At 37.4% G+C, this 11,844-nt stretch overlaps 1 protein-coding gene and 1 long non-coding RNA gene across 3 annotated transcripts in view; one reads left to right on the forward strand and one right to left on the reverse strand.

Moving 5' to 3' along the window:
- Positions 1-11,253, forward strand: part of LOC106873915 (delta(3,5)-Delta(2,4)-dienoyl-CoA isomerase, mitochondrial) — a 24,002-nt gene extending 12,749 nt beyond the window's left edge. For both annotated transcript variants that reach the window (XM_014921448.2, XM_014921449.2), the window contains exons 4-8: positions 1,149-1,273; positions 2,538-2,651; positions 3,374-3,516; positions 8,642-8,792; positions 10,415-11,253. In XM_014921448.2, coding sequence (XP_014776934.1) covers positions 1,149-1,273; positions 2,538-2,651; positions 3,374-3,516; positions 8,642-8,792; positions 10,415-10,498 — 617 coding nt within the window. In that variant the 3' untranslated portion in view covers positions 10,499-11,253. The remainder of the gene's footprint in view (positions 1-1,148; positions 1,274-2,537; positions 2,652-3,373; positions 3,517-8,641; positions 8,793-10,414) is intronic.
- The window catches only part of LOC106873916 (uncharacterized), an 11,460-nt gene continuing 10,453 nt past the window's right edge, over positions 10,838-11,844 (reverse strand). The window contains exon 3 of the long non-coding RNA XR_001409935.2: positions 10,838-11,498. This is a non-coding gene — a long non-coding RNA (uncharacterized LOC106873916). The remainder of the gene's footprint in view (positions 11,499-11,844) is intronic.

Raw genomic sequence — 11,844 nt, forward strand, 5'->3', positions numbered from 1 at the left:
TCTGTGGTATTTAGCAGAATATTTGCTGTAGCCCATCTTTTTATACCAAGACAAAACAACGTACATGATAACACTTCCAATCAATTAAGATCAGAAACCATGAGAGCCACTGCCTGGTACTGCATCTATTATTATTATTATTATTATTATTATTATTATTATTATTATTATTATTATTATTATTATAGTAGGCATGGTTTATGCATAGCCAGTCTTATTGTCTCAGCCTTCAAATCTGTATTGGTCTGGTGCAACAAGCGTCACAAGCCCAGTAATTATCAAGATGCAGGGTTTGTATGGAGTTACCTTCTCTTAGATGAGCAATTAAAGAGCTGAAGGACCTCATCTGCTCTGGGTCTGTTGCAGTGTCTGAGGGACCTTCTTCAGGAAACAATTTTGTGACAAGCTAATTAACCTAACAGGTGCTACTACTCTGGGTTAGAGTAGACCTGGGAACAATAGGGGCTAAATATTGGTTCCAAACTCCTCAAAACACTAGAACTTCCAAACCAAGACCCTATTTCAGGACACAAGGTGGGGAGGTGTGAATTTCATAGGAATGTGAGGGGAGATGGTTAGATGAGAAAAAAAAAACAGATTTTACTTCAACTTCACAGTTGTTATACTTATCAGTGTAAAAGGCTTTAACAAATCAATAAACAATTACTCCAACAACATCTGTTCTACCTATATGGAACAATACATGTAAAACATCATTCATAAAAAAGAGGTAAGGTAGTGTTTTCTTCTCTTAATCTTATTCAAAACTAAAGGTGGTGAGCTAGTAGAATTGTTAGCATGCTAGACAAAAAACCTTAATGGCTCTTTGTCTTTACATTCTGGGTTCAAGTCCTGACATGGTCAACTTTCCCTTTCACTCTTTCAGGGTCAGTAAAATATGTACCAGTCAAACACTATGGTTGGTGTAATTGATTCATCTCCTCCTGCAAAATTGCTAGTCTTGTGCCAAAAAATTTGATTTGAATCTTAATCAAAACTAAAAATCTTTTTTTCTAGAATATCTCTAAGATTCTTTATCTTAATATAATCTTCTATCTTCAGGAATTGATTTTGCCTCATTAGCTGAAGTTTACCAAGAGACTGATATCTCTAAGATTCTTTATCTTAATATAATCTTCTATCTTCAGGAATTGATTTTGCCTCATTAGCAGAAGTTCACCAAGAGACTGGAGATATGGAAGTATCAAGGAGGGCTTTTGCACTTCATAAAGCTATCAAAGATTTCCAAGAAACTTGCAGTTCATTTGAAAAGGTAAATCATTGTTTTGGAATCTTCAGTTTACTTAAAATGGTTACAAATAACAATCATGGCCAACTGTGAAGAATCACAGTTTGAGAGATGGGGTGGAAAAGTGAAAAGGCTAAATGGATATAGTTTAGGCTACTTATTTCATAGGCCTTCAGTTAAAATTCACTGCATTTAATCATTGTTAAGTGGCATCCATTTGTTGAATGGTCACAGCTGGTTACCTAAAGAATCTCTTGACTGAGATTTGCAGTTGCAGTTTGTACTGGTGCTGGTAGTGTATACAGTTCAAAACCCTGTGAACTGTGCAGTAATTTTATCAAAATTCACTGCTTGTTTATACATGACAAAGATAAACTATAAACTCTTGCTGTAGGTTCTTTGACTCTTCTTCTAATTGTTGCAGTTTTATCTTCTGCTATTTCTGCCTTGCTGCAGCCTTTTTTTTTTTTTTTTGTGGTGTGTGTTGTGGGGGGGGTTGTATTTCAAATTCATTCTACATATATTCGACAGTCTACTCTGTAAGATCGTTGGTGTTAGGAAGGGCTTCCAGCCGTAAAACCCCTACCAAAACAGATAGTGAGGCCTGGTACAGTCTTTTGCCTAGCCAACCCTTGTCAAACTGTCCAACCCATGCCAGCATGGAAAACGGATGTTAAATGATGAGGATGAGGATGAGACAATAAATCATATTTCATTCTTTTGTGTGACACTATTATTATTTTGGTGGCCAGATCTAAATGTTATTTTATTAACAGATCGTCTCTGCTAACATTTTTCATTTGTTAATTTTCGGGGTTGTTCTGCTTACATTCATCAGCCTTTTTATTATCATCTCTAGGTCGTAAGACAGCGAGCTGACAGAATTGTTAGCATGCTGGATAAGAATGATAATCACCATTTCATCTGTCTTTACATTCTGAGTTCAAATTTTACCAAGGTCAACTTAGCCTTTAATCCTTTCAGGGTCAATAAAATAAGCACCAGTTGAACACTGAGTTCAATGAAATCAGCTTTCCCTGAAATTGCTGGCCTTGTGCTAAAATTTGAAATCACTATTACCTCTAAGTTGTACTTCATATCTCTTTTAATTATTGTATTATTTTATTGAGCTATATATATATATATATATATATATACGCGTGTGTGTGTATGAGAGAGAGAGAGAGATAAGAAACTTAAACTAATTAATGATTGATTGAGCTCATCTAATGCAAAAATAGAAAAATATCTGATTGAAATATGAATTAAATACTTTCTACTTCTTCAGTGTCTTAAACCTGTAATCTCAGCTGTCCATGGCGCCTGTATTGGATTTGGTGTGGATCTAATAACAGCCTGTGACATGAGGTATTGTACCAAAGATGCATGGTTCCAAGTAAAAGTAAGTTACTTCTTTACAAATACTTAAATGTTGCTTTGATAATTGTAAGTAATCACCTTGTTAACAGTGACTAGCTACCTTGTTAATAGTGAGTAACCACCTTGCTGAGAGTGAGTGTGACCCCCTTACTAATAGTGAGTAGTCATGTTGCTAATAGTGAGTGTAGCCACTTTGCTAAGAGTGAGTATCGGCACCTTGCTAATAGTGAGTATAGGCACCTTGCTAATAGTGAGTAGCCACCTTGTTAATGATGAGTAATCACCTTGCTAAGAGTGAGTGTAGCCACCTTGCTAAGAGTGAGTGTAGCCACCTTGCTAATAGTGAGTATAGGTACCTTCTTATAGTGAGTATAGGCACCTTGTTAATAGTGAGTAGCCACCTTGCTATGAGTGAGTAGCTACCTTACTAAGATCTGAGCTCAAGAACTATACGGCAGCAGCAGAATTCTATAAGGGAGAAAACAGGTTGGAGTTAGATTTGCCACTTGTTGGTGTAATATGTTATTGGAAGAGAGGAGCTAATCATTGTGGATATTTCTCAAAATATGGCTGAAACTTCATTATTCAACTCTTTATATTTAGGCTTTCAAGGCATATTTTATTTCATGCAACTCTTTTTAATACATGTGCATATATACAATGATTACTACTACTATCACCACCACCACCACCATCATCATGTTTGAATATACTCTGAGATTTCTGTGCATTTATTTCCTTCAGGAAGTAGACTTTGGTCTTGCAGCTGATGTTGGTACTTTACAACGTTTACCAAGAATTATTGGCAATCAGAGCCTTGTTAGAGAACTGGCTTACACAGCAAGGTCTATAACTTCAGATGAAGCACATGATGCTGGACTTGTGAGGTTTGCATAAAGTTTTATCCCTTCATATCATGTTGTACTTGTTTTTTTTTTTCTTCCGCCTTATTTCCATAAGTATTTGATTACTGAAGGAATGCCAACCTTTCCCTTACTTCCTGACACTTGTTTTTTACCAGATCATGAGACATGTAGGCCCCTTTGAGTGATGTTCAAATGAACCTCATTACAGATGTATTACTGCATGTGTGAGAGAAAGTGTGTACAGTTGAAAGAATATGTTGAGGTATTTGTTGTTATCAGCCCTGATTAAACTGACATCTAGTTATTTCCATCCCGTCTCTTTAGGGGTATGTAGGGCTACAGTATCTAATGAACCTTAATTCTGTCATTTAAAGCAGGGGTTTTCAAACTTTTTGACTTGCGGACCCCTTTATATTTCAGGCTTTACCTTAGGGACCCCCTTATAAACGCTTATGAAATTTATACATAAATATTTGCTTAAAATAACATATATTTTTACATTTATTTATTTAACAGTATTTAACAACTAGGTTTATTGTCAATTAAAAGATTTCGATTAAAAAACATATATAAAATCAAATTGCCCGTAAAATGTATTTGCTGTCTACGGACCCCCTGTCTTGTCTTTGCGGACCCCCTGTGGTCGCGGACCACAGTTTGGAAACCCCTGATTTAAAGGAAAGCCTCTTGATTGAGAGCAGAAATTGACAGCTGAGAAACTGTTACAAAATTGCCATTTGTCTCTCGTTATATTTGTTGCTTCATCATCATCATCATCATTTGACATCTGTTGTCCATACTGGCATGGATTAGACGGTTTGACTAGGGCTGGTAAGCTGAGGGGCTGCACCAGACTTCAGTCTGATTTCTATGGCTGGATGCCCTTCCTAATGCTAACCACTCCAAGAGTGTAATGGGTGCTTTTACGTGCCAGCTGCATGACACCAGTATCTGCCACTACTATGATTTCACTTGGCTTGATGGGTCTTCATCTCAAGCACAGTAGATCGCTAAGGGTCTCAATCATTTGTCATTGCCTCTATAAAGCCCAATGTTCAAAGGGTGCTTTTTATGTGCCACCAGCATGGGTGCTTGTTACGCAACACCGGCATCAGTCACATAACCTCCATAAGCCCAATTCTCAAATGGTGCTTTTTATGTGCCACCAACACAGGTACCAGTTACGTGACACCAGCATTAGCCACACTGCCTCTGTGGGGCCCAACACTCAAATGGTGCTTTTTACATGCCACTAGCATGGGTGCCAGTTACACAACACTGGCATCAGCTTTGATTATGATTTCACTTGGTTTGATGGGTCCTCTCAAGCACAGCATATCACCAAAGGTCTCAGTCACTAGTTATTGCCTCCATGAAGCCCAACGTTTGAAGATCATGCTTCACCACTTCATCCCATGTCTTACTGGGTCTACCTCTACCACAGGTGCCCTCCACAATTAAAAATCAGCACTACTTTACACAGTTGTCCTCGTCCCTACACATCACATGACTCTACCAGCGCAGTCATCTCTCTTGCACACCACATCTGATACTTATTATGTCCAACTCTTCTCTCAAGACGCTTACACTCAGTTGTACATGCACACTGACATTGCACATCCAGCAAAGCATACTAACTTCGTTTCTTTCAAGCCTATGCATGTCCTCAGCAGTCACAGCCCATGTTTCACTGCTGTGTAGCATAGCTGTTTGCACACAGGCATCATACAGTCTGCCTTTCATGCTGAGGGAGATGCCTTTTGTTGCCAACAGAGGTAGGAGCTCTCTGAACTTTGTCCAGCCTATTCTTATTCTCACAGTTACGCCCTCGGAGCATCCACTTCCGCTACTGACTTGGTTACCTAAATAACAGAAGCTATCAACTACATCTAGCTTACCCCCACCCCGGACAGTCGATGGAGTCTATTTTCTGTACATTTTTAGTGTTTATTGTACCTGTACACATGTGAAGGCGCATGGCTCAGTGGTTAGTGTCGAGCTTATGATCGTGAGATTGTGAGTTCGAACCCCGGACCGGGCTGCGTGTTGTGTTCTTGAGCAAGACATTTTATTTCACGTTGCTCCAGTTCACTCAGCTGTAGAAATGAGTTGCGACATCACTGGTACCAAGCTGTATCAGCCTTTGCCTTTCCCTTGGATAACACTGGTGGCATGTAGAGGGGAGGCCGGTATGCATGGGCGACTACTGGTCTTCCATAAACAACCTTGCCCGGACTTGTGCCTTGGAGGGTAACTTTCTAGGTGCAGTCCCATGGTCAGTCATGATCAAAGGCGGTCTCAGCAAACACCTTCCACACACAAAAGCTATTTTCCAAGTTAATCTTCTTCTGATATTGCTTGCTTGTATATGGATAATTATTCTTCAAATTGTAATAATGAAACTGTAAAAATGAGAGCTTGTTCATAAGTAAAACACTCAACTAATTCACAATCAACTCATTAATGTGAAAGGATTGCCATTATATTAACTACTACTATAACTTTTACTATAAAGCACCTGTGCTGGTACCACGTAAAAATTACCCAGTACACTCTAAAGTAGTTGGTGTTAGGAAGGGTATCCAACCATAGAAATCATGCCAAAATGGACAATTGGAGCCTGGTACAGCTTGCCAGCTCCTGTCAAACTGTCCAACCCATGCCAGCTTGGAAAATGGACATTAAATGATGATGATGTCTATTGATAAAGAAGAATATTTTATATATGTTTTTCTTGAAATCATTAAAAAATGTTAAGAAAAATGAACTTCCCTCCAATTCAAAGATGAACAGCAACCAGGACATTTACAAATTAGTTGCTACTGTCGTTGCTATCTCTGCAATTTTCCATTTCTTTACTGAGATAAATTTATTTAATGGAGTTAATTGCTTTTGTAATTTGAAGTCTCACTTAATTAGGTATGAGACTAACATTTTACCATTAGCTAAATAAGCTTACAAAATGTAGGATTACATGTCTTGTTCGGAAATATATTAAAATATGTCAGATCTATGTATTCGTTCAAATGATTCACTTGTTTTAACAATGTCATTACAAAATTATGGTGTGCTATCAACCAATGAAATCTATCATCATCGTTTAACATCCGCTTTCCATTCTAGTATGGGTTGGACGATTTGACTGAGGACTGGTGAACCAGATGACTACACCAGGCTCCAATCTGATTTGGCAGAATTTCTACAGCTGGATGCTCTTCCTAACGCCAACCACTCTGAGAGTATATTGGGTGCTTTTACATGCCACCGGCACGAAGGCCAGTCACACAGTACTAGCAACGGCCTCAGGCGGTACTGGCAACGGCCATGCTCAAAATGGGTATTTTACGTACCACCTGCACAGGAGCCAGTCCAGCAGCACTGGCAATGACCTCGCTCGAAAGTCTTTTCACGTGCCACCAGCACAAGTGCCAGTAAGGCGACGCTGGCTACGATCATGCTCAAATGGTGCTATTTACATGCCACTGGCACAGAGGCCAGACAGCTGCTCTGGCAACGATCACACTCAGACGGTACTCTTAGTGCTCCACTGGTACAGGTGCTATCACGATTTCACTTTCATTTGCCCCAACAGGTCTTCGCAAGCGGAGTTTAGTGTCCAATGAAGGAGAGGTTGGCATGGGTGCCAGTCGCCGAATTTGGTTCAATTTCGATTTCACTTGCCTCAACAGGTCTTTGCAAGCGGAGTTTAGTGTCCAATGAAAGAAAGGTACTCCTAAGTGGCCTGGTTACAGCCCTAGCATAGGCCATGGGTTATGGTCTCACTTGGCTTGCCGGGTCTTCTCAAGCACAGCATATTTCCAAAGGTCTTGATCACAAGTCATTGCCTCGGTGAGGCCTAATGTTCAAAGGTCGTACTTCACCACCTCATCCCAGGTCTTCCTGGGTCTACCTCTTCCATAGGTTCCCTCAACCGCTAGGATGTGGCACTTTTTCACACAACTATTCTCATCCATTCTTGCCACATAACCATACCAGCGCAATCGTCTCTCTTGCACACCACAACTGATGCTTCTTAGATTCAACTTTTCTCTCAGGGCACTTACACTCTGTCGAGTATGCACAGTGACATTACTCATCCATCAGAGCATACTGGCTTCATTCCTTGTGAGCTTACGCATGTCCTCAGCAGTCACGGCCCATGTTTCACTGCCATGTAGCATGGCTGTTCATACACATGCATCATACAGTCTGCCTTTTGCTCTGAGTGAGAGACCCTTTGTCACCAGCAGAGGTAAGAGCTCTCTGAACTTTGCCCAGGCTATTCTCATTCTAGCAGCTACACTTTCAGTGTACCCTCCCCCACTACTAACTAGATAACGGAAGCTATCAACTATGTCTAGTTTTTCTCCCTGGAATGTGGCAGAAGTTGTTTTCTGCACATTTTCAGTGTTTATTACTTCAGCACATCTGTCAGATGCAAAAACTAACTTCCTAGTTAGCCTTCCTTTGATATTGCTGCACCTCTTATGTGTCCATAGCTTACACTGGGTACATCTTATAGAGTTTCTACCTACGTCTTTTCTACAGATCGAGCTGGTCCATCTACCTGAAAGGGTTTGTGTTTTGTCTACCTTCCTACTTATTAGGACTTTGGTTTTAGCTAGGTTGACTCTAAGGCCCTTCGATTCTTGTTCTTGCTTCCACACCTGAAACTTCTCCTCTAGTTCTGATAGTGACTCAGCAATTAGTGCAAGGTCATCAACATAGAGGAGCTCCCAGGGGCATCCTGTCTTGAATTCCTGTGTTATTGCCTGAAGGACTATGATAAATAGGAGGGCGCTGAGGACTGAACCTTGGTGGATCCCTACCCAGAATTCTTCACTGTACTCATTGTCAACTCTCACCTTACTGACAGTGTCTCTGTACATGGCTCGCACAGCTCTCACTAACCATTCTTCTATCCCTAGTCTCCTCATTGACCACCAGATAAGGGATTGGGGGACCCTGTCAAAAGCTTTCTCCATGTCAATGAAAGCCAGGTACAGAGGTTTATCTTTGGCTGATTACTCATTGAAAAGTTGTTTCTGTTTCATTTTGTTTGTTTTGATATGTTACCTTGGTAAAACCTTTTATAAATTAAATGCATTAAAAGATTTAATTACAAAATTACTTCAATTTTATGCAGCCGTGTTTTTGATGACAAAGAACAACTGATGAAAGCTGTCCTTGATACTGCGTCAGTCATAGCCAGGAAAAGCCCAGTTGCCATCCAAACTACAAAGAAGAATTTACTGTATTCCCAAGACCATTCAGTCCAAGATGGTTTGGATAACATTGTAAGTCTATTTTAAGTAGTAGTAGTAGTAGTAGTAGTAGTAGTAGTACAGGGTGTTCAATTTAAAAGTTGACTCGATTGATTGACTGTCAAAATATTGGCTCTCTGTGACTGGCTTGCTATGTCAAATTGATTTTAGCCATTTTACATGTGTAACGCATTCATTCAAGATTTCTTCTAGAGTCATAATGGTGTTATCAGTGCAGCAACGTTCATTTATTGTGGAATCTTATTTTAGATAAGGTCTTTTTTTCAATGTTGCTCAAGAACACAACACTTTACCTCATCCGGAAATCAAAACCCTAACCACAGGCCTTGACATTTAATTACTTCAGGAATTATTTTGGTCATTAATCAAGCTATAGTAGAGATGTTATATTCAGTAGTTTGGCCATGCAGTGTGACATGATATGTCTCTTTTCTCTGATATCTCAAAAATATAGATATCTGCTTTCCATCTCTTGTAGACTAGTTATAAATTTCTGTATAGTGATACATACTGGTACATACAAAGTTCTGTACAATGGCACAACATAAGAAAATGTGTTGTACATCATATCAAAATAAATTTCTTGAGGTCAAGATAAACAGCAGGAGCACTGTGTCATTTAAAGTATACTTGTTAGCATGCACTGATGAATTCAAGTTCATTTAAGGGTCTGGAAACTGTATTGGAAGCCCAGTCCAGTTATAAGAAATCATGATTATAGAATTAACGACAATATCACTTATTTACAGAATGACTGACCATAAGTAATATTGCTCTTGATATTAAACCTTTAGCATTTAAACCAACCATATCTACCCATTTTATGTTCAAACTGGCCATATTCAGCTTATCAAACGTACCCTACATTCTAATAATAACAATCACATCCTTGAAACCTCAAAGCTACAAGGTAATGCATGATTAACTAAAAATTATGAATAAATAGGCATTACATTTAACAGAGTAATCTGAATGCTAAAGGGTTAATCATTTTATTGTATTTGAGTTGAGGACAGTTGGTGTTTTGGGGGAAAGCTGAGATGATATTAAACAGAAGACAGAGACAAAATAGTCAGAACTGAATTACTATGTCAAAGTGAAATGCCCTCTTTACATTTAAATCTTAACAATTTCTCTTGCTATGTAATGATCAAAGATTTATGGAAAGTTGTTACTCATAATATCACAGTTTTATTACACTTAGAACAAAGATGAACTAAAAAAAAAATCATCTCCATTTTCTTTCTGCAGCATTTTACTAGTTTGTCTAAACATGCATTCATAATTTCATGCAGTTGAACAGAAATTACGCCTTGTTTTTCTTAAAGTTCATACATGTGACATGGGAAGGGAGGGAGTGAATACAGTCTGTGACATAGTTTCAGTTTTTAGTTACACCATGGTTATTGTCAGTAATTTGAATGAATGTGTGCTCCACCCAGCTGGATTGTCACGCTTCATGAAGATAGAAGCAATCAAGTATACAAGTTTAGGTTGGGCAACAATTTCAGTTTGGAAATTTTGATTGTGATCTCTGATAGAGTATACACAGGTAAATTTATAATTTGAAATAGACTTGTTAAAACTCCTCCTAAAATCGACAGCATTTAATGGCAAATTATATTTTCTTTCAGGCTGCTTTAAATCAAGTAATGTTGCAGAGTGAAGACCTTATGAAATCAATAGCAGAAAAGTCACCAATCTTCTCAAAACTGTAGTCATTTAAATGAGCTGCGACAGTTAATGTTTTGTAGTTTGATCTGTTATATGGCATCAACGATGGAGTAGATGAGTGTAAATTATGCAGAAATAGTTGGCAAATGAGAGTAAAGTGCAATAGGCAAATAAACTAATCTATATTTAATTCTAGTTTTTTGGGGGGTGGGGGGGTTATGCTAATGTTTGATTGAATAACTTCCATCTTTGAAATTTCAAACAGATTTTATACTGAAATAATGACAAAATATTTCTTGGTTTAAAAAAAGCAAAACAAAAAACATCTTCGATTCTTTATTAACATTTTTTCATTAGATATTATATCTTAAGAAGCTGATTGATTTCTATCGATACTTTTTCATTTTTACAATATTTGCTTAATGAAGAAAGTTGATGAGTCGACAAACACAAGCTGTCTGACTAATTCTTTAAACACTATCCCTATAAATTTGGGGTTTAAAATTCTTTATGTCTGCTTTTTATCCTTTTGAGACCTATTAAAAGCACACCAACCATATTGGAAGGTTGATTCAGTCAGCTGTATTTGATTCTCTGAGAAAGCAACTTTGTACCTTAAGAAGAAATCAATATCTATCAATACATTTTCCAATTACTCTTTCTATGTAATAATATTTCCTTTATTGATTTTGTCTGGTTTTTACATAAAAAATATGAACTTGAAAATTCTGGAAGTTTCGAAAGCACTATTTTCATGTAATTTAAAAAATTTTCTGAATAAAGTTATATATTTTCATAAGTCGGTCAATTTTTCCTTAAAGACACAATTTCTGAAATAATTTTCAGTGAATTTTTCATTATTATCATTCATCATTTTGCCTTCAAATTCTTATTCACTGTTTCACATTTTTCATGAAGCAATACTAGTTTTGAAGATCAACTTTGATCAAATATTTATGTTGTGCTATCAGTGCCATTGGGAAATACACAAAAAGTTTTTGAACTATATTGGTTCAAGAATGAAGTTAGTGTTGTTCCATTGATCTGTGAAAAAAAACCTGTAAAAGTTAGAAAATTATAAAATCACTGAAGAAAATATTTTCTTCTAAAGCAGTGTTTCTCAAACATTTTTTACCTATATATATATATATATATATATAAAACATGCATATGAATATACATGTATGTATATATATATATATATATATACATGTGTGTGTATATATATATATATATATATATATATATATATAAAGAATAAAAAGTTTAGAAAAGTATAACAATGCACTATAGAACAAAAAATGGACTATATATCTGTTGTAACTTGGTTATCTATAGTCTGATGATATTTCGGGAATTAGAATTCCTTCTTCAGATCTTATTTGCTGGA

Source organism: Octopus bimaculoides, chromosome 11, assembly GCF_001194135.2.
Source record: "Octopus bimaculoides isolate UCB-OBI-ISO-001 chromosome 11, ASM119413v2, whole genome shotgun sequence".
Classification (NCBI taxonomy): Eukaryota; Metazoa; Mollusca; class Cephalopoda; order Octopoda; family Octopodidae; genus Octopus; species Octopus bimaculoides.